Source organism: Euwallacea fornicatus, chromosome 21, assembly GCF_040115645.1.
Source record: "Euwallacea fornicatus isolate EFF26 chromosome 21, ASM4011564v1, whole genome shotgun sequence".
NCBI lineage: Eukaryota > Metazoa > Arthropoda > Insecta > Coleoptera > Curculionidae > Euwallacea > Euwallacea fornicatus.
Genome location: NC_089561.1, coordinates 36,614 through 54,118, shown reverse-complemented (window position 1 = coordinate 54,118; position 17,505 = coordinate 36,614). Strand labels below are relative to the sequence as shown.

Below are 17,505 nucleotides of genomic sequence, written 5' to 3'. Positions count from 1 at the left end.
AGTGTTTCCATCTTTAACGAATAAATAATGGTTTGTGTTACTTAATGTGACTCCATAATATTTGTTTATACACTTTTTTTAATTAACAGTTTATTACACAAAGTAGGTAATTTTTTACATAGAAAAGTTTTAATTTCCTTTTTAAATTATTGAACTCCTTTCTTCCATTATTCATCCATTAACACACCGTCGATTTCATTCAACAAATCATCTTCCGGTTTAATTTTGATAGACATATCTTCGTCGACGTCATCCAACAACAATAAGGACTGCTCCTCCAATGCGTTTATATCCGCACATTCAGTATCTCGAAGCTCATTGTTGAGTACTGCATCCGACTTGATGTTGTCGAAAATATTCAATTCTGCATCCGTCGTTACTTCTAAGGGAAGTTGAGCCCTGATTTTGGACATGTTTAATTGTCTCAGAAGTCGTAAAGATTCCACAGCCGGTTGTGGCAACAACTCACTTTCTAATAATTCGGATGGTTGTTGCTTATCGTTACTCGTACTGCTCACTTCAGGCTCGCCGCAGTTCTCTTTTGGATTAGTATTTAAATGACATTGTTCCTTTGAGTAATTTCTTTCTGCTCGGATTTCATCGAGGGTTTTTATTTTGACGTCTTGCACGTTTTCTTCGTTTGTAAGTTTTCTTCTTTTCCCATAATAAGCGACATAATCATTGGTGGACGTGGCAGTATCCCTTTTTGGACTCCCCTCGCCCAAAATTTCTCCAATTTCCTCTTTGGTAAGTTTACGGGCAATCGTTTTTCGACTTTGCTCTAATTTTGGTTGTCTTACGCGATGGAGAATTTTTCTGCGTAAGTCACTCTCAGCGAAGTTTTCAAGGCTTTGATGAGAACCTGTGTAATACTCTCAGTTGGATAAAAATTTTACAGTGTGCAGTGTCCAAAACGGCGAGAGCGAATTACAAAATCAGTTAAATGACAGAAAAAAGTGCCATTCGTTTTGGGGCATTTTATATGTCTCGTAAACGCCGTTTACCAAATAACAATAATAATAATCTTTATTGTGCCATACATAAATAGATACACAATCAAAAACAATTTGAAAATTTTTATCTGCTTTTAAAACTCTCACCGTTTCGAATATTTAGTACTCGTAAACGCTCTTAAACAGAGACACAATTTATGTGCTTTTCTGTGATGTAGAGTTTACAAATTGACCCAATGGAAAAAAATAATCTATTGAAGTATTGTTTGTAACTGAATAATATGTGTGTACTTACCAGGGTAAAAATAATATGCAGCGGATTCGGCCGCAATCTTCTCCAATTTGATTTCTTCAAGGGTCTTCACTCTTGGGACTCTGTATTTAGTTGGCGAAGTGGAAATCGCCGATTCCGAGTCGGACTCTACAAGAATACACCTAAATGTTATTATCCATGTCTCTTAATTCCGTTTACAATAAGTCTGTCGAATTGGATTTAGTTGATTCAACATTTTAGTTATGGGAAGGTGCATTCTTGTAGCGTCAGTCAAAAGGAATGGTTATGTTTATCCATAATGATTATTACGTATTTTTTTGTAGTCTATGAATTAATTAATTTTCAAAATCTTTCTTAATACGTAAGCATCATGTTACTTTAAAAATTAAAAACTGCTGAACTTTATTTAATGAATGTCTCTTTATTTTAATAATTTATACAACCATAACAAATTAATTGTAATCTTCAAGTCCAACATAATGGGTAAATAAATTTGTCATCATTTAAATAATGCATTGCAAATAAAACTTTCCATAAAAAAAAAAAAAATCCTAGAGTAAAAACAGTCGTCTATGTGACGTCGGCACATAAATACCACATTTAAATCGTATTATCAAGAAAAAATGGTTCAAATTGAGGTTAAAAACAAGAAAAATGAATTTTGAGATTCAACCTATGCATCAATTTCGTTGTGCAAAGGGGATGGAAAGCTTTTTGATACATGCCACCACAAACAATATTAAGTCAAGTTTCTTAAAGCGTCATTATCAATATTTTTGATTCAATTCAACTAGGAAATAAGCAACAATTGAATAAATCTCATACAATGCATAATCACTAAGGAACGATAACAAAAAATTGCAACTCTTGCAGATAAATAAACAACATAACGGCACCCTCCAAAAGCTAATTCAGTCAAAGTTTAACAACGATATCAGTTTATAAAGTTGTTTATTAATTGAGCTATTTAACAAGTCGCATACCTTCTTCAAAATTCACCACCAAACTGTCCACAGCAGATGTATTTTTCAAACTACCATCAGCTGGAATGCAATTTTCTGGTAGAGCCGTCTCAGTTTTACCTAAATTGAGAAAACATTATATCTAAATAAATGAATAAATGAAAAATGTTTATATACATATTTAGCTTCGAAATTTCGATCGGATTAACAAACTTAAATCGACGCACCTTTTTTCAAGTGCATGGGATGAAAAGCGGAGTGAATTGAAAGCAATATTTGGTGTGAATATAGATAGGATTGAAAGCAAAGTCGTTTTTCTTTCATAATCCATAAATTCATTCACGATTACGGTTAATTAACTTATAAATATTGTACAAATTTAAAAGTTCTCAATAGTTTTTGAAAATTTTAATAATTGAGAAAATTAGGTTAGACAATTTGAAATCATATTTAAATAATATAAGATCCATCACATATAGACGCATTTTGATTCAAGCTCATATTAATCCAGTCCAAGAGTAGGTTCTTATCAGCAACATAATATTCATTAAAATTGTTACATACCTAATAGTTTATTGTCAAGATCATTTGACTGATTCTGATGCATGAAGGGGCAATGGGGCTTTAGGCAACCACCTGGCTGCAACTCCCAATAACAAGGGATAGCTTTCCGATTTTTCTAAACACACATAAAAATATACAGAATTTGACATCTCACTATACTTTAAACATAGTTACCCGTAATTCCATATGTCGAAAACTGCAATGTACATTCAAACATTTTCCTTCTTTCCAAAAAGAACATACTGTCTCACATCCTAAAGCTGAGGGTTCATGTCGAAAACTGCAACTGTCACCCTATAAGAGAATAGAATAATTTTATACAGTGTAAATTTCAAAAACAATATGATCCATGTCATTTTCAATTAAATATTACATTTGTGACATTTTTGAAGTAAATACCCTTGGACATTCTGGGATTACTCCATAGGTAATTCACATGGTTAACTTTAAAAAATCAATTGTTTGATGTTTGACAAATTGCCTTTTAACAGCTCACAAACCTAATTTTTGAGCACTTTCAGCTGATTGAAATTCAATTCACAATGATGTGGTGAAAGTAAACTTAAATTTCATAATTTAAGTTTGGAACTATTAACAGCACACCACTATTTAACAATTCTTGTTCAATCCTCAATGCAAAATTGTTTGTTTCATATTTAATCCAAGTGTAATTTTGAATATATGATATAAGAGATCATATATATATATATATATGTGATGATCGCAGATTAAATTAAGATCCATAAGTGGAAAATTTTATTATTTACCTTTGTACATGTTGAATAATAATAAAAGTAGCAATCATTATTCTTCTTTGGAGACTCCAGGTCTGTCATTTTCTTAAAGAAGTTATCTGGGCTAAAAAAATAAATAAATTAACATAAGAAAATAAGTGGATAATTTCAGTATCAACGATGAATACCTGTAATAATCCACAGGCATTCTTTATCAAAAATTATGAAATTATTTTTTTTTAAGTGACGAAAATTGGTTATGCGGAAGAAACTTTACAGCACCAAAAGCATGCTCCCAGAACCAGGCATCTAATGCGAGGGAACAAAATAACTGGTTTAACTTACCTATAGAAAAACCTATTCTTTTTTTATTGCAGTTCACACGTTTCTTACTACAAAAGAATGTTTTTTCTTTTTTTTTTAATATTGTATGTATCTAAACTGAAATTTTTAATATTTTTTATGATTTTTATTCTCAAGATCCAAAAGTTTTTTTACCATTTGAGAAAGGACATGTGACAATAAGAATGACAGAGAACTGCTGCTTGAAGTCTTTTCTGGCCGTAGCAAGTCTGGTATGAAATTGGAAATATCGCAATGTTGCCGCCAATTTAAACGAAACACTACCAGTGCAAATTGAACTGATTTACGGTTTTCATTTTTCCGATCCCAAAAAATCACAGAACATTTAATTGCATGCAACCGCATTTATAAGCTAAAATTAGTTCTTTGCAACTCCGGAACATAATTTCTCACACCTACGCACGATTTTGGTAACTTTTTTAATAATTTCGGAGGTGCCAACATTCGACATTGTGTCTCGCATTCGTTAGAGTCCAGTTAAAAATCTAATGTCAGATTATTTGTTTATTAATTGATTTGAGTCGATGAAAATCGCCTTGTTTTCCTGAGAATTGAATTCTCAAAGTGAAGTACAGATATTTCAGTAGGTCAAGGCGCGGGAACTTACAAAAAAAATACTAACTGTTCGTTTGTGTGGTACACCTGTGTTAGAAGACTTCTTTGTATATCCGTAAGTAAGTTTTTATTAAATGAACTATCTTCTTTCTTATACTAAGTGACGTAGGTTTCATGGACTTATTTAAAACTAGAACATTTATAGCCATTGAGTCAAAATTTACTAAAAACTAAAAAAACGTTATTCAATATAATCAGTTCTTATTTTATTATCTTGAAGTGTGACATTAGTAAGCCATACTGTCGTCCAACAGCTGATGAAATTGTAAACTGTGTTGCCAGGATTCTTGTCAGATAAGATAATAAATATACTAAGTAGTGTTTAATCCCTGGATGTCTGTAAAGTTAAAATGACTATAGCAAACTTTTGTTTACTGATTTTGGTAATAGTGGCCTTATAGAATTTCTGCCAACATCTTGACATTATGAATCGTATTATTACTCTGTATGTTCAATTCGGAATGGTTCTAGACCAACATAGAATTTATAGATATGCATAAAAATTTATTGATAAACGATTACAGATAGGGATTATGTTACAAACAAGGTTATTCTTTGGAGATTTCCGACTCTACAGTTTCGTTAAATATTAGTACAATTTCACTCTAAAGTGAGGCATACAAAAATTTCCCTGCCGTATTAATAAAAATGTTGCGCGTCAGGAAAACATTTTTAAATCGTACTGCGTAGTAGAACCAAAGACAGTTCGCAAATCCAAATTCAAATGACATATTCCGCTAAAATGTTGCAACGCTGCCACACTTCCAGATTTTCGTACGTTCTGTTAATTGACGAAGGCTTTTGTAGCTTGCATGTAGTAGATATGCTGTGTAAGTACAGAGACGACAAATGATTTGTCAAAAGTGACAGCAGCCACAAATCTGCTTGAGTTCTACTTTTCGCTTTTACGTTTAAGATTCAAATAGACAAAAAATCGGAACCTAAACCGAAAAAGTACTATATTTAGGGTTTCTGATCGTCCGTGATTGTATATTTGATGTGAAATTCGCTTTAATTTTTCTTTCATGTTTGTGTATTTTTCCATCAAATCCCCTTCCAACCATACAGGTTGGATCGATGTTCGGATTTTCACTAAGTAGAGAATTTTTACGAGGTTCGACTCACAGAACTTGGAATTGTGTTAGTAATATAGCTACGGTGATTTGGGGGAAATTTAACCATTTATCGAAAAACAACGTAAGTAGACAATTACACATTTATGATTTTAAGCGCCATTACGTTCTGGTTCAATGCGCATTGACGCCATCGTGGTCGCGTCACTCCATAAACAATCGAAAGAAACATGGCTGACTGTCGGTATTAGTATTTTAATTTTCTGAAAATTTAGAGTATTTTGCCTTTCTCCTTTCGGTGTAAAATTCCAAAAACGTTTGTTAAAAAAATTGTCAGCTCGATTCCAGTTCAGGTGAGGTTTTTAGAATTCTTTTCGAAAATAATGCGCCCCAAAACGGTTTGGATTATTTGTGCTGGGCTGGTCATTTCAAGTCGAACAGGCTGCGCATTTATTTACCATCAAATCCCAAATAACAGTTGATCCTACTACAAATATCAAAATCCATAATTTTTATAATTGTATAAAAATTCACAACATATAATTTTTTATCTAATTTCAAATCCAGTACTTTCTAACAGATACAATAAATGTTCACAACACTTGAATTAAGCCCTATTGAGTTGAATAATTTGCAGAAAGCATTGTTTTAAGTGATTCATAAGAAAAGCATGCATTTTTTATGTTTTTAACCTATAATGTGTTAGGTTAAGTGTTAATTTCTAACCTTATTAAACTGACCTGTCATTTTTGCTCGAAGTATGGGAAAACAGTCTAGCAGAAAAGATATTTAAAAAGATATGGTCCTTTCATTTAGGGTTAAATAATACGCTTATCAGTTAAAGAAATTGGTAGGACCAACACTCAACAACCCAATGCCAAACATTGCTTAATCCCCAAACATAAAAGAGTTCATAGTGAGAATCTTGTTGAATGTACATTAAGGTACATTTAACAATGAGTTACATAACTAAGCTTGAAACATATCCATTGATTACCATCATTCTTCAAATTTATGATGGGTTTATTCAGTTCAAATAGAAAAAAAATAGGGACATTTTAAAAAAGTGTTTGAGTCTTTTTTTAAATCCACTTTGGCATGATTTTCATCTATATGTAAAGTTTTTTGAAAATCCATAACTTTAATTTTCTGGTTATTAATCCCTCAAAAAAAAGAGAATCACAAGAGCACATCACAAAAATTCCATCAAAATTTAAAGAAAATTGTTGAAATGAATACAAATTTGCTATGAATGATTTAATTAATCTCAATTTACATTGTGGACGAATTAAAAAAAAAATCCAAGGTCCATATAATATGAGAAGTTATCACCTTGTATTTAGGTTTGATTTTTGTCATGTTATTTTTGAACAACTTTTGATGAACTAAGATCCAAATAAAATGATATTGTTTATAATACTATATGACATCAAAGTTGCATTTTTTTTTAATTCAACTTCTTTTGCTTCAGGTGTCGACTTTATAATTTTAAATAAAAATCCGTATATATATATTTTTGAAATTTTTTAATAGAAAGCATGTTTTTTAATTTGACAATGTATGACAGTGAATATAAGTTGTCATCAGCTTTTCATCCCATCTTTTTCTATTGTATTATCTTATACAAAGATTCTTGGCTCCATAGATAACTGGAGTCCATTAGTACCCAACAAGAAAGAGTAAGATAAAACCGTCAGCTCATTTACTGAACCTTTTTTTATTGGATTTTTGACTATAGGGCTGCCTTCGTGATAAAGTTTATGTTACCCAGTAAAAAAATTGTACCAAATGCTATTATAAATACGAGGTATAGTGGTTGTCAAATTGAGCAATATCTATGAAAATAATTTTTTCTAAAAAGTACAGAAAAATATGTTATTAAATACAGAAGAAAAGTCTTGTGTGTAATATTCAAGAGAATATATCAGTACTCAAAGAAATAAAATTTTCTAATGCTTTTTGGTTAAAAATTGTTTTAACATTAACCTGTCATATAATCATCAAATTCAGAAAAATGATTTCTATCAAAAAAGGTTTAAAAAAATACGGTATTCTATTTACAATTTTGAATTGGACACCTGAAGTAGAAGAAATTGATTAAAAACAATCAACTTTGACGTTATTTATTAGTTTGAATAATATTATTTTATTATTATTTTTTTTTAGTTTATCATAATCCGTTTAGCTACATTATAAACCCCCTGTATAAAAATACTATGTTAGCATCTTTGACCGGAATTAGCGAGCTTCATTATCACTAATAAATCATAGTTGAAAACATAATTTCTGTAATATCTACAATCAAATTATAGATGCCCCGTTCAAGGAAGCGACATTATTCCCGGAGCAGATCCAGGTCAGAGTCCAGATCGCCTTCTGGAGATCGAGGTCATGACAGAATCAGGAAACCTGGCTCGCATGAGAAGGATGGTAAACGCAGGCGGATTGACGCAGATAGTCCTCCGAGATCAATTAGGTAAGACAAAATTTTAAAAAAGTAATAATTTTTCTAATTCAGTTTGATAAATTTTACAACATAATAATATGGTGAATAATGCGACATACTTTGCTAAAACCTCATGCGTTCTTATTTTATACAGTGCCGCTTGTATACATATAAAACGAAAGCTATAAAGTATCATACTCAAATTCTGTGAAAGATATTGAAACCTTTTGTTTTTTTCTATTAGTCAAATATAATCGAAGAACGAAATTAAAAATGAAAATATTTCTTTTCTATTTTTGTTTTGTTTTGTTTATCTTCGAGATTTGTTTTCACTTCTGCATGTCAGCATTTACTTCTTTATATCTTTATGTCCTTTAAATATGTTTGACCATCTGCCAACACAACCGGTCTAAGAGTGGCAAGTTGCTATTTACACAGTTATACAGATAAATTTCACTCGTTGATGTATGATGTACATTTGTAATTTACCCCCGCAGACCTTCGACACACAGTTTTCACATTTCGGCTTTGCCGTTTTTGGTCACCATACAGTATCTATCAATAATGCGAATTGTATAGAACAAGCACTTTTAAATCACGGTATCTGATAATCTTTATTTGAAGAAGAGGCGAGCTTTAATTTTAATGCTAAGATCAAAAGGTAAATAGGAGATGAAAAATTACCATTTTTAGATATCATTTAAGTGCAAGGTTGCCCTTTTAAGTTAAATAATTGTGGTTTGTATATTACATTATGTTAAAATATGCTGCTTGTCAGCCATCTTAAAATATTTTACACGTTGCGGAAGGTGCGATTAAAGAGTATATTTTGTAATAATGGGTTTCAAAGAATAATGATTCGGAAAAACGTACATATCTAATCATAATCATACCTTTCACAGGCAAAATTTATACACTCCTAAATCAACATGCTAATTACTGATTTTAATTATCATCAATTTGCACGTTTTCATTGCACTTAGGTCACGTTTTCTTGACAGTACTGTGAGAGCACGTGCTCAGCAGTTATTGAATTTTGAGTACTTAATACGTAATTTGAAATCGTAAATAAGTTTTTTTTTTCACAAAAATATATCCACTTCATCAATTATAGTTTTCTGTTATATGAAAATGGCAATGGCTCATTTTTCCCCCTTCATTTACCATTTTAGAGTTATTGTGATTTGTCATTCCCCTAATATAGTTAATAGCTCATCTTTAACAGGATTTGACATATTTTCTCTAGAAAGTATGGTTCTTGATTCATCTACAAACTTTATCCTTCGTTATTCCTCGGCACGTTGAATAGCCTCCGTTTGCCTCTAGAGGTACTGCTGGTACAAGAAACAGATCAGATTTACGCTACTTATTTCCTTGTCCTTCCTTTGTTATCTTGTTTACCCTGAAATATCGTTTTCGCTGTTTATTTTTAACTGCATTGGCGTGGCGGTACAGTCGTTCTTCGACGTCGTTGTTAAGTAGTTACGATCTTGGCGGTGAATAGTGAATTATACCCTATGTCTTGCGTCTTGTGGTGGTTACTGGTGATTGACATTGCGGAGTTTCTTTGAGCAGTCGTACATATGGGATGAGTGGCATTTTGGATTTGTTTTAGGTATTTGCAATACTGTAAGGATTTCAGTTTGGTTGGGGTGTTGGTGGTACAGTGGTCATGTTGCAATCGTACCTATTTTTCTATAATTAATTTTAGTTAATTTGTTGTCGTAATTTCCCCAAAAAAAAAATCCTTTACATGAAGCGCCAGACCGAAATGTCAGGTCATGTGTCCCAATTTGACTTATCTACTTAATTAAATCAACTCCTATTGGGAGTAAAAATTTCGAAACTTTATTTGTAAAGTTGCAGTAACTATACATGGTGTTATTTTTAAGTGCATTCACCATTGCTATCTCCGAAAAGGTGAGACTTACAAAATCAGTTAATTAGTTGAAAAACAGTTGGATTTTGTAGTGACTTTGCATAGATCGTAAACGGCGTTGTCAATTTTTTAGAAGATTAAAGGATATTTTACAAACGTTACTCAAAACTTTTAATCAAAAGTATTACGACTATCAGTCGGTCAGTGTTTCGTTGGCCAGTTAGCTTTTCCAATATGACTCTAATGATTTCTTTTATTTGAGGAACTATCGAAGATCTAGTGGACAAATCAAACACATAAAAATATATGTGATGATATTGATTTAAAAAAAAAAGAAAGAAATGATACATTGATCTCTCAGGAATGGACAGCGCTTTTGAAATGTTAAATAAGAATACGGTACAAGCGATAGTATCTAAAATCTAGAAAATACTTGACTTTTTGACTGATGCTAAAATATTCCTTTAGTTACTTGTAGAATTAAGCTTATTTCATATAATGTACATACTTCAAGATGAGGAAAGATTTGCAAAGAGTAGGTGAAGAATGTGAAAGAATCCTTGAATTTTACATTTATTTCATTCATTATCATCCTACATGTCTCATTGTATTAGATTTTCTCAATTTATTATAACTTTACGTATATTTACTGATCTAGAGATTTGTTTTTACTTTTCTGCAAATGCATATAACAATTATAATGCCTGATAACATGCAACGTCCGTCATTTTAAAGAACCGTCGGTCGTCCGTACAAGGCAATCAGTTCGGACGCACCGCAGGAAAATATGCGTCATGATTCGGAACCTTCATACTTTTTTTGGGACAAGGTTTCCATTTCGAATATCAACATATGGAATAAGTGGATAAAATAAAATTTTAAGCAGTCAAAGAAATTATATGGATATTTAAAAATTTTCTCGCCTTCAGTTAATAGTATGTAAAATTGAGATTTAGTTTTGAAAAATGAGTGAAAGTCAATATATTGAATAAATGGATTTAAAAAAAATTGCCTTTTTTGAACAGAATATCTATAACATCACTTTCTGCAAAAATGTAAAATATAGCTACTTTGTTCAAAAACTGGTAATAGTTTTAATCCATTTATTCGAAATGTTGACTTTGACTCACGTTTCAAAACCAAACCTCTTTTTGTGCTTTATTTTGCGACTATATTGAATTACGTTTTGTATTGGTTCATCTCTAATACTTTCTATATTACTGTTCGTTTTGAAAAAACTCTCGTGGTAAATAAAATTCTATTTAATTAAACCTTCTTAATCCTGACATTAATCGGAAAATAAACGCATCTTAAGAAGTATTGTTCCGCTTTGGACAAAAATGTGTAGTGGTTTTGTTTTGTGAAGTAAATGAAAAACAATTTTGTAGGATACCTATCATAAGATATGATATTGAACAGGTAAAAAAAGGCTTTAATTATTAACCTTCATTCCTCCAAGGGTGTCTTCGCTGTTGACACTATATTTGGACGAAATGCGTTTGCTATAACTTTCAGTAGTGTCTCATTTCGTTTATGAAATTTCACTGCTAGTAAATGAAATGTGAAACTACTTCACGCTGGCTGAAGATTCAGCACCAAAGATATAATTTTGTTCCCAATTAGTAACAAACACAGGAACTTTATAATCACGTAACTATTAACCTAAGAATCTAAAATGCTTCTTAAAAAAAACGCATATTCGTATATTTGGATTCGAATAACGAAACGATTTTAAGTGGTATTGGTGTCTGTATGGTGGATCTGTTAAACATTTTCGTTGGCATTTAATATAAATTTCTTTATTAAACAGACATAAGCACCGATACATGTCCGTTTAATAATATATAGCTCCCAAGGTTGTCGTCCGCCAAACCGTTGGCATTGATCTGCTTAGCAGAAGCTCGTAAATTAAGAATAATTCTTGATGTTTTAAGGAAGGTCAAGTTCTTAATGCCATTTCAATGAATTACTTGTACGCACATACCAATGTTACAATTGAAATCTGTAACGTACCCGGTGACAGGAATATAATAAATTTGTTCAGCAATGAATTGCTTTAAAGTTTCGCTCTTTCGAAAAAGTGGCGTCTTAATTTGTCATATCGCTACTTATTTTAAGGTTATTTGGGCCCAAATCGTGATAGTTATAAAATCGGTTTAACAATGGGAAATAATCACCTACTTTATGAAGGTATTTTTGATATGCCGTATTTGGCATTATTAAGAACGAAAAAGTTTTGATGATACTGATATAGCTTTTGAAGTATTTTCAATTCAACATTTTGATCAATTTAATAATTTTTGGATAATCTCGGAAAACAAAATACATATTACATTTCAAATTAATTTTTTTTTATGTTACATTTAACATTGCTATAAGCCGCATTAATTCTTTTGACGAAAGAAGTGCAATATATAAATACATTATTTTGTTAACCTCAACATTTCGCATTCAAGATATCAATGGGAACAATTTTTTTTTAAATATGCTCTTTTTATTTCTAATTTTTAAAGTGCTCTTCATTCCTGGACGGTTAATGTGTTTTTTTATACGCGCATTACGAATAACATAGAAAGTTGGATTTATAGTTACTTCTATTTAACCTTACTAATCTGATACCTGAACTTGTATTATATTGTGATATAAAATCCTAGTCGTTATGCAAAGCTATGCATTTTCTAACTGATCACATAAATAGAAATTGCAGTAGTATTTTTTTAACAATTCAACAGGACCACTGTACCCTATTCGAATGCATTTTATAGCTGAGGCAATTACAGACCAACTTTATGGCCAATGTTCCAAAGAAACAAAATATTGAGGTACCATCCCCTTATAGCGTCGCAGCCCTAGATGTCGGGGTACAATTCAGGCCATAATTTGGTGGGTTTTTCAAAGATGGTTTCGTACGCGGTTCATTACGACATGAAGAAGAACCAGCACCATGAAAGTTTACTTCCCGATTTTCGTCGTCTTCGTCTGGATATATCCAATGAAAGACCTCAAGTTCTTTATGTAGCCATGGCAACCTGGTTGCCGAAATGCAACATGTTTTCCCATCAACAGGAGATTAAGTACGTTTTAATATTAGTAAGAAGGTATAACGTCAGAAAAGTGTTGTTTTTTTTCCACAGAAGAGTACCTTATGAATTACGAAGGATTTTGAGCTTTATTTATGTTTAGTGTTTTTATATTGTTAATGTTTCATGTTTTTCGGATTTTATGGTTATGCATATTTTTGGCTTGCAGTTATCGGTTTTCTATGTTGCAAGTTGCAAATACAGTTTCACTTAAATCCATAGAATTAAAGATGTGAACATAGAACTTTTCCAAATTGAAAATTTTCATTTTTGGAAATTTCGTCTGCTCAATACGGAAATTTTTCCAACGCCTTGATGTCAAACTAGTCATTTATATCGCTTGATTTTACGGATATTCACGTAGAGGAAAAACAGATTTTCAAGTGTCAGATGTATCACGTATATTTTGATATCTCTTGGAAAGAACGAATTACTTGGTTAAACTATTTCTCAGTTTCCAATGTCTCGTATTTTTCCGAGAGTTGTATGGAAAAGGTTCTGAAAGGTTTCTGGGCCAACGTGAACTGTGATACAAGACGTCGCTGACAAAAAATTCGAGAATTAGATTTTTGTCTGCTAAGAGTCTATCTATTGTAATTTACCAGTGCATTCTTGTTTTCAGTGTAATCTGCAGATTTGAGTTCCGACTTTTTTAATTTTAAATAAACTTAAACCTGATTTATTTTAGTACTTCTAGCGGAATAGAAGGCATTAAAAATGGTTTAGAAGACATTTGTAATGTGTGAAAAAAAAACCTTGCACATTGCGGACCACAATTATGTGAAAGAATAAAACGGACTTTATGTCAAAAGTGCAGAATATAAATTTTGAATTATAAAACGTGGATCTTGAAACTTTCACGAAATTGCATTATTTAAATTTATTTTTTTACAAAGAAGCCAAAGTAGAAAATAATTGAAAATAAACTTAGTGGGCATTTTTGTGAATTCATTATTATGCCCGTGAACGTAAAATAGTACTTTACTCCCGGACGTAGCAAAATAATTTTTATTCGTGTTGTGGAATCAAAACTGAGTTACAGTTCTAGTACTATTTGCTAGAACTCTGTAGTTAGTGATCTCGCATAATACGATTTGGTATCTGTGAGCCCATCGGTGACTTCGTTCTTCTACAAGCAATTCCTTTTAGCATTGCAACAAAACTACAAATAAAATACGTTCAAAGCATGTTGTCATATCCACCTTAGACCGAAATACGGTAGGTAGGTAACATTCCATCAAATAAAAGAAAAGTACAATTGGTACCGTTAAAAACACTCAGTTAGTAGTTGTTGTGAAGTGTCCTCCTATTATAAGTAAATAGGAGAACACCAGATTAACACAAATAAAAGGTATTTCAGATGTCGTACGCAATGCCAAAGGCATTGGCGTAATGAATGATAACCCTCAATAGTTCCTTATCCAACGGTAGCAATTTTACAAGTGTTTTTTTCCCACGTGTGTATTTATTGTCGTCTTATGTCTGTTTTCAAGGTCACATTTTGGTCTCTGGCTGGTGCTGACGATTTGCTGACGCGACCGGAGTACATCTCACTGATCAAACGTGTTTTTTCTAGTTCCAATTCGGAGATGGACGAGCCGATATTCGTCGAATCCAATACCAAAACCAGCTCTCTCGAGCAACACTCAGCGGCCACGGATGACATTGAGAAACATATTGATGTAGATATTTGTAGGTCTGGTGAAGTAGGGACGGCCACTGAATCGGTATATATTCCCCTTAACTCTGAATCACTCGAGTCCCACACAACCGATAACACTGAACCATCAACCCCGAAGAATACCCCTAAGCGGCTTTTGAAGCATGTTGAGTCCGAGAAGAAGAAGCAGCAAAAACAGAAGGAAAAGGAGGAACGAGAAAAACAACGCTTAGAAGAGAAGGCCAAGATCTTGGCCGAAAAGCAGAAGGTTAAGGAGCGAAAAGAAGTTGAGAAGCAAAAATTGCTAGAAGAAAAACAAAAACTGACGGAGATCAAACGAAAAGAAAAGGAATTGAAGGAGGAGCAGAAGAAGAAAGAGCGGGAGGACAAGGATCAAAAACGCAAGGAAAAGGAACAGGAGAAATTGAAAAAGTTACAGGAAACTGAGGAGAAACATAAAGAAAAACGGAAAGAAGAAGAAATGAAGCAAAAATCGGCAACACTACTAAAAAATTTTTTCAAGAAAACTGAAAGTGTTGATGTAGATCAGAAAATTTCAATGAACAAACCGACCTCGTATTTTATGCCCTTTGAGCTGAAATGCGGTATGAAACTACCGCCTCCGAGAAGACCCATTTTAACGGGAATTGAAGCCCAACACCTCGACTCTGCAATTGAAAGTCAAGACGAGAGCGCTTCCTATCTCAAGGATCTCAAATCGGGGAAAATAATTCCAAGTCATTGTACCACAACATGGGCTCTCGATGATCCTGACATTGTCATCATCGAGGAAGAGGATAAGCAACCTCTTGGAGAATCGATCTGCGAAGATACTTCTGTGGGCCGCAAAATGAAAGCTAAGTATCTTTCTTTCGGCGAGAACCGGAGGCCGCCGTTCTACGGCACTTGGCGAAAAAGCAGCAAGTTCATAAAGCCCCGTAGGCCTTTCGGCCGCGATACTGAACGTTTTAACTATGAGGAAGATTCAGATGATGATTGGGAGGAGGAGGAACAGGGCGAATCTTTGGAAGTGTACGGTGAGGAGGATGAGAAAGATGCGACCAACGAGCAAGACGATTACGAAGTGGATAACGATTTCTTTGTGCCTCATGGGCACTTGAGCGATGACGAAATAGACGATGACGTAAAAGCTCGACTATCACCGGAGTCACTAAAGCATAAACTCAAACTGCTGAATGATGAGTTTGAGAAAGATATAAAGTCCAAAACGCATAAACTGAAGCCTCGCTTCATCGGTTGCTTCTGGGTCACTAAGACGAGTGATGACACTGTCGACGAAGTTTATCGTTGCTTGCAGCCCTACGCCTGGCTAGTTGCAGGGCCTGTGGAAGTTAAAAAACGTTTTGAGTCGTCTGTCGATACGTCAAAGAAGACACCTGTTAAAGGATCGATGAATGTACTTCTTCCCAGCGAATACATTCCTCATTTTCTGAAGATTATTCATGGCAATGTCAAAAATAAAATTATCATCGTTGAAGAATTTTTGACTTACATGGAGAAAAATGGATATAACGTTGACGTTTCTAAAAATAATCTACTAAAATTCTTGCGAACTTCAAGTAGCTATAAAAAAGCGGAGAAAGGAGGACCGATCAAAGGCATGTGCTGGTTGGTCCACGACGATGTCTTGGAGAAATATAATATTAAGCAATAGAGCAATTGTTACATAAGTTATACCTTACCGTAGGTGGGGAAAGGAATAGTCGCCTTATGTTTACGAATGCTTGCCGCATTCTACACTACACTTTTAAACCTTTATTTGCTAATAAACCGAAACGTTGCATCAATTTGTCATTTTTATTTCACGAACAACATGCTTTTATGTATTTGATTCGTTACTATGTATTGCTATGCCCGAGACGGCAAAACTCATCACCAAGCCGATGTTTCTTATTTTGTACAAGAAAACTATTTTAAGTGCGTCGACTATTACTATCTGCGAGACAGTGACAGTTACAAGTTCCATTAATTAATGGGAATAAAGTTACCATATTTGGGAATTTAATATTCGACCGTAAATGGTCTTGTCAAATTAATGTTGGTTTCCGAGATTTTATAGTTAAAATGGTCAAAATTTTTAATTGAAAATACTTTATCAATACGCGATATCAATAGCAATTCAGTTTTTTTGAAAAACTATATTTTTATTTCATATTTTGAAAACGCTTTTAAATCAATATTTAACAATGGTATCATTATTATAAAATTTTTATTTGACGATGTTTTGTAATAAAATGGGTCTTCAATCATTTTCGAAACAAAAAATGTGGTTAGATGACACATTGAGTTTCCAGGCGTATAAAATCAAACCTTATAAAAATCTGAAAGAATAACTCCTTGTACAAAATGTTTTGTGCTTTCACTATTTCTGCTTCTTTAACGACGAGTGGTATAAAATTGTTTAAATGGTGGAAGAAAAGTTGCCATTATTATGGGACTTTTAATATGTCGTCATAAACAATGTTGCTAAATTGTTTTTGTTTTTCAAAAGCTTATAAAACAAGTTTCCAAAAATGGTAAGTTCTTAAAATTTAAACGATTATCTATCCCTCGCCGTTTAGGAGATAGCTCTATTGGTAAGCCCACTTAGAAAGGCACCTCCTATATATAATGAATCATAATGCTATGAAAACGTCTTTGATGGGGTTGCATATAAACCAATTTAATTGTTTTTGCGAGATACAGCCGGCCATTCTGGGGATCGATAAATCCAAAACCATAGTTCTACTTTCCATTTGCAGCAGTCAAAGGAATCACCGTTCGCGACTGTACGAGCGAGGTTCTAGCGCCGAGCGCCGCTTCAAGAGAAGCCACAGACGGTCCCTGACAACGAAGAAAGGGCACAACAGACACAAACAGCATGAGCGTCTCAACAGCAGAT

At 33.0% G+C, this 17,505-nt stretch overlaps 2 protein-coding genes across 8 annotated transcripts; one reads left to right on the top strand and one right to left on the bottom strand.

The window, feature by feature from the left end:
* Window positions 1–31: 31 nt before the first annotated feature.
* Window positions 32–4,600, bottom strand: LOC136345931 (uncharacterized). Of its 3 annotated transcripts, none has more exons than XM_066294638.1 (7): window positions 4,473–4,600; window positions 3,521–3,611; window positions 2,928–3,047; window positions 2,754–2,868; window positions 2,211–2,309; window positions 1,249–1,374; window positions 32–862 (listed from the first exon to the last, which is right to left on the bottom strand). In XM_066294638.1, the coding sequence occupies exons 2-7, from the start codon at window positions 3,587–3,589 to the stop codon at window positions 168–170; spliced, it is 1,224 nt and encodes a 407-aa protein (XP_066150735.1). In that variant the 5' UTR covers window positions 3,590–3,611; window positions 4,473–4,600; the 3' UTR covers window positions 32–167. The 3 variants fall into 3 exon arrangements, with proteins under 3 accessions (XP_066150735.1, XP_066150734.1, XP_066150733.1); XM_066294637.1 differs by lacking the exon at window positions 4,473–4,600 and adding an exon at window positions 3,833–4,215; XM_066294636.1 differs by lacking the exon at window positions 4,473–4,600 and adding an exon at window positions 3,676–3,819.
* Caf1-180 (Chromatin assembly factor 1, p180 subunit) lies at window positions 4,371–16,411 on the top strand. 5 transcript variants are annotated; one of them, XM_066294631.1, is made up of 3 exons: window positions 4,371–4,520; window positions 7,851–8,014; window positions 14,520–16,411. In XM_066294631.1, the coding sequence occupies exons 2-3, from the start codon at window positions 7,851–7,853 to the stop codon at window positions 16,276–16,278; spliced, it is 1,923 nt and encodes a 640-aa protein (XP_066150728.1). In that variant the 5' UTR covers window positions 4,371–4,520; the 3' UTR covers window positions 16,279–16,411. The 5 variants fall into 5 exon arrangements, with proteins under 5 accessions (XP_066150728.1, XP_066150727.1, XP_066150724.1 ...); XM_066294630.1 differs by having other exon boundaries at window positions 4,374–4,524; XM_066294627.1 differs by lacking the exon at window positions 4,371–4,520 and adding an exon at window positions 5,311–5,662.
* Window positions 16,412–17,505: the final 1,094 nt, after the last annotated feature.

Excerpts from the sequence above, each read along its gene's own strand:
- LOC136345931 (XM_066294636.1), bottom strand. The coding sequence starts at position 3,695 with ATGCCTGTGGATTATTACAG. Across the intron at positions 3,612-3,675 it reads ATGCCTGTGGATTATTACAG|CCCAGATAACTTCTTTAAGA; the intron begins GTATTCATCGTT and ends TTATTTTTTTAG. Across the intron at positions 863-1,248 it reads TGCATATTATTTTTACCCTG|GTTCTCATCAAAGCCTTGAA; the intron begins GTAAGTACACAC and ends AGTATTACACAG.
- Caf1-180 (XM_066294627.1), top strand. The coding sequence starts at position 5,543 with ATGTTCGGATTTTCACTAAGTAGAGAATTTTTACGAGGTTCGACTCAC. Across the intron at positions 5,663-7,850 it reads ACCATTTATCGAAAAACAAC|ATGCCCCGTTCAAGGAAGCG; the intron begins GTAAGTAGACAA and ends ATCAAATTATAG. Across the intron at positions 8,015-14,519 it reads AGTCCTCCGAGATCAATTAG|TTCCAATTCGGAGATGGACG; the intron begins GTAAGACAAAAT and ends TGTTTTTTCTAG.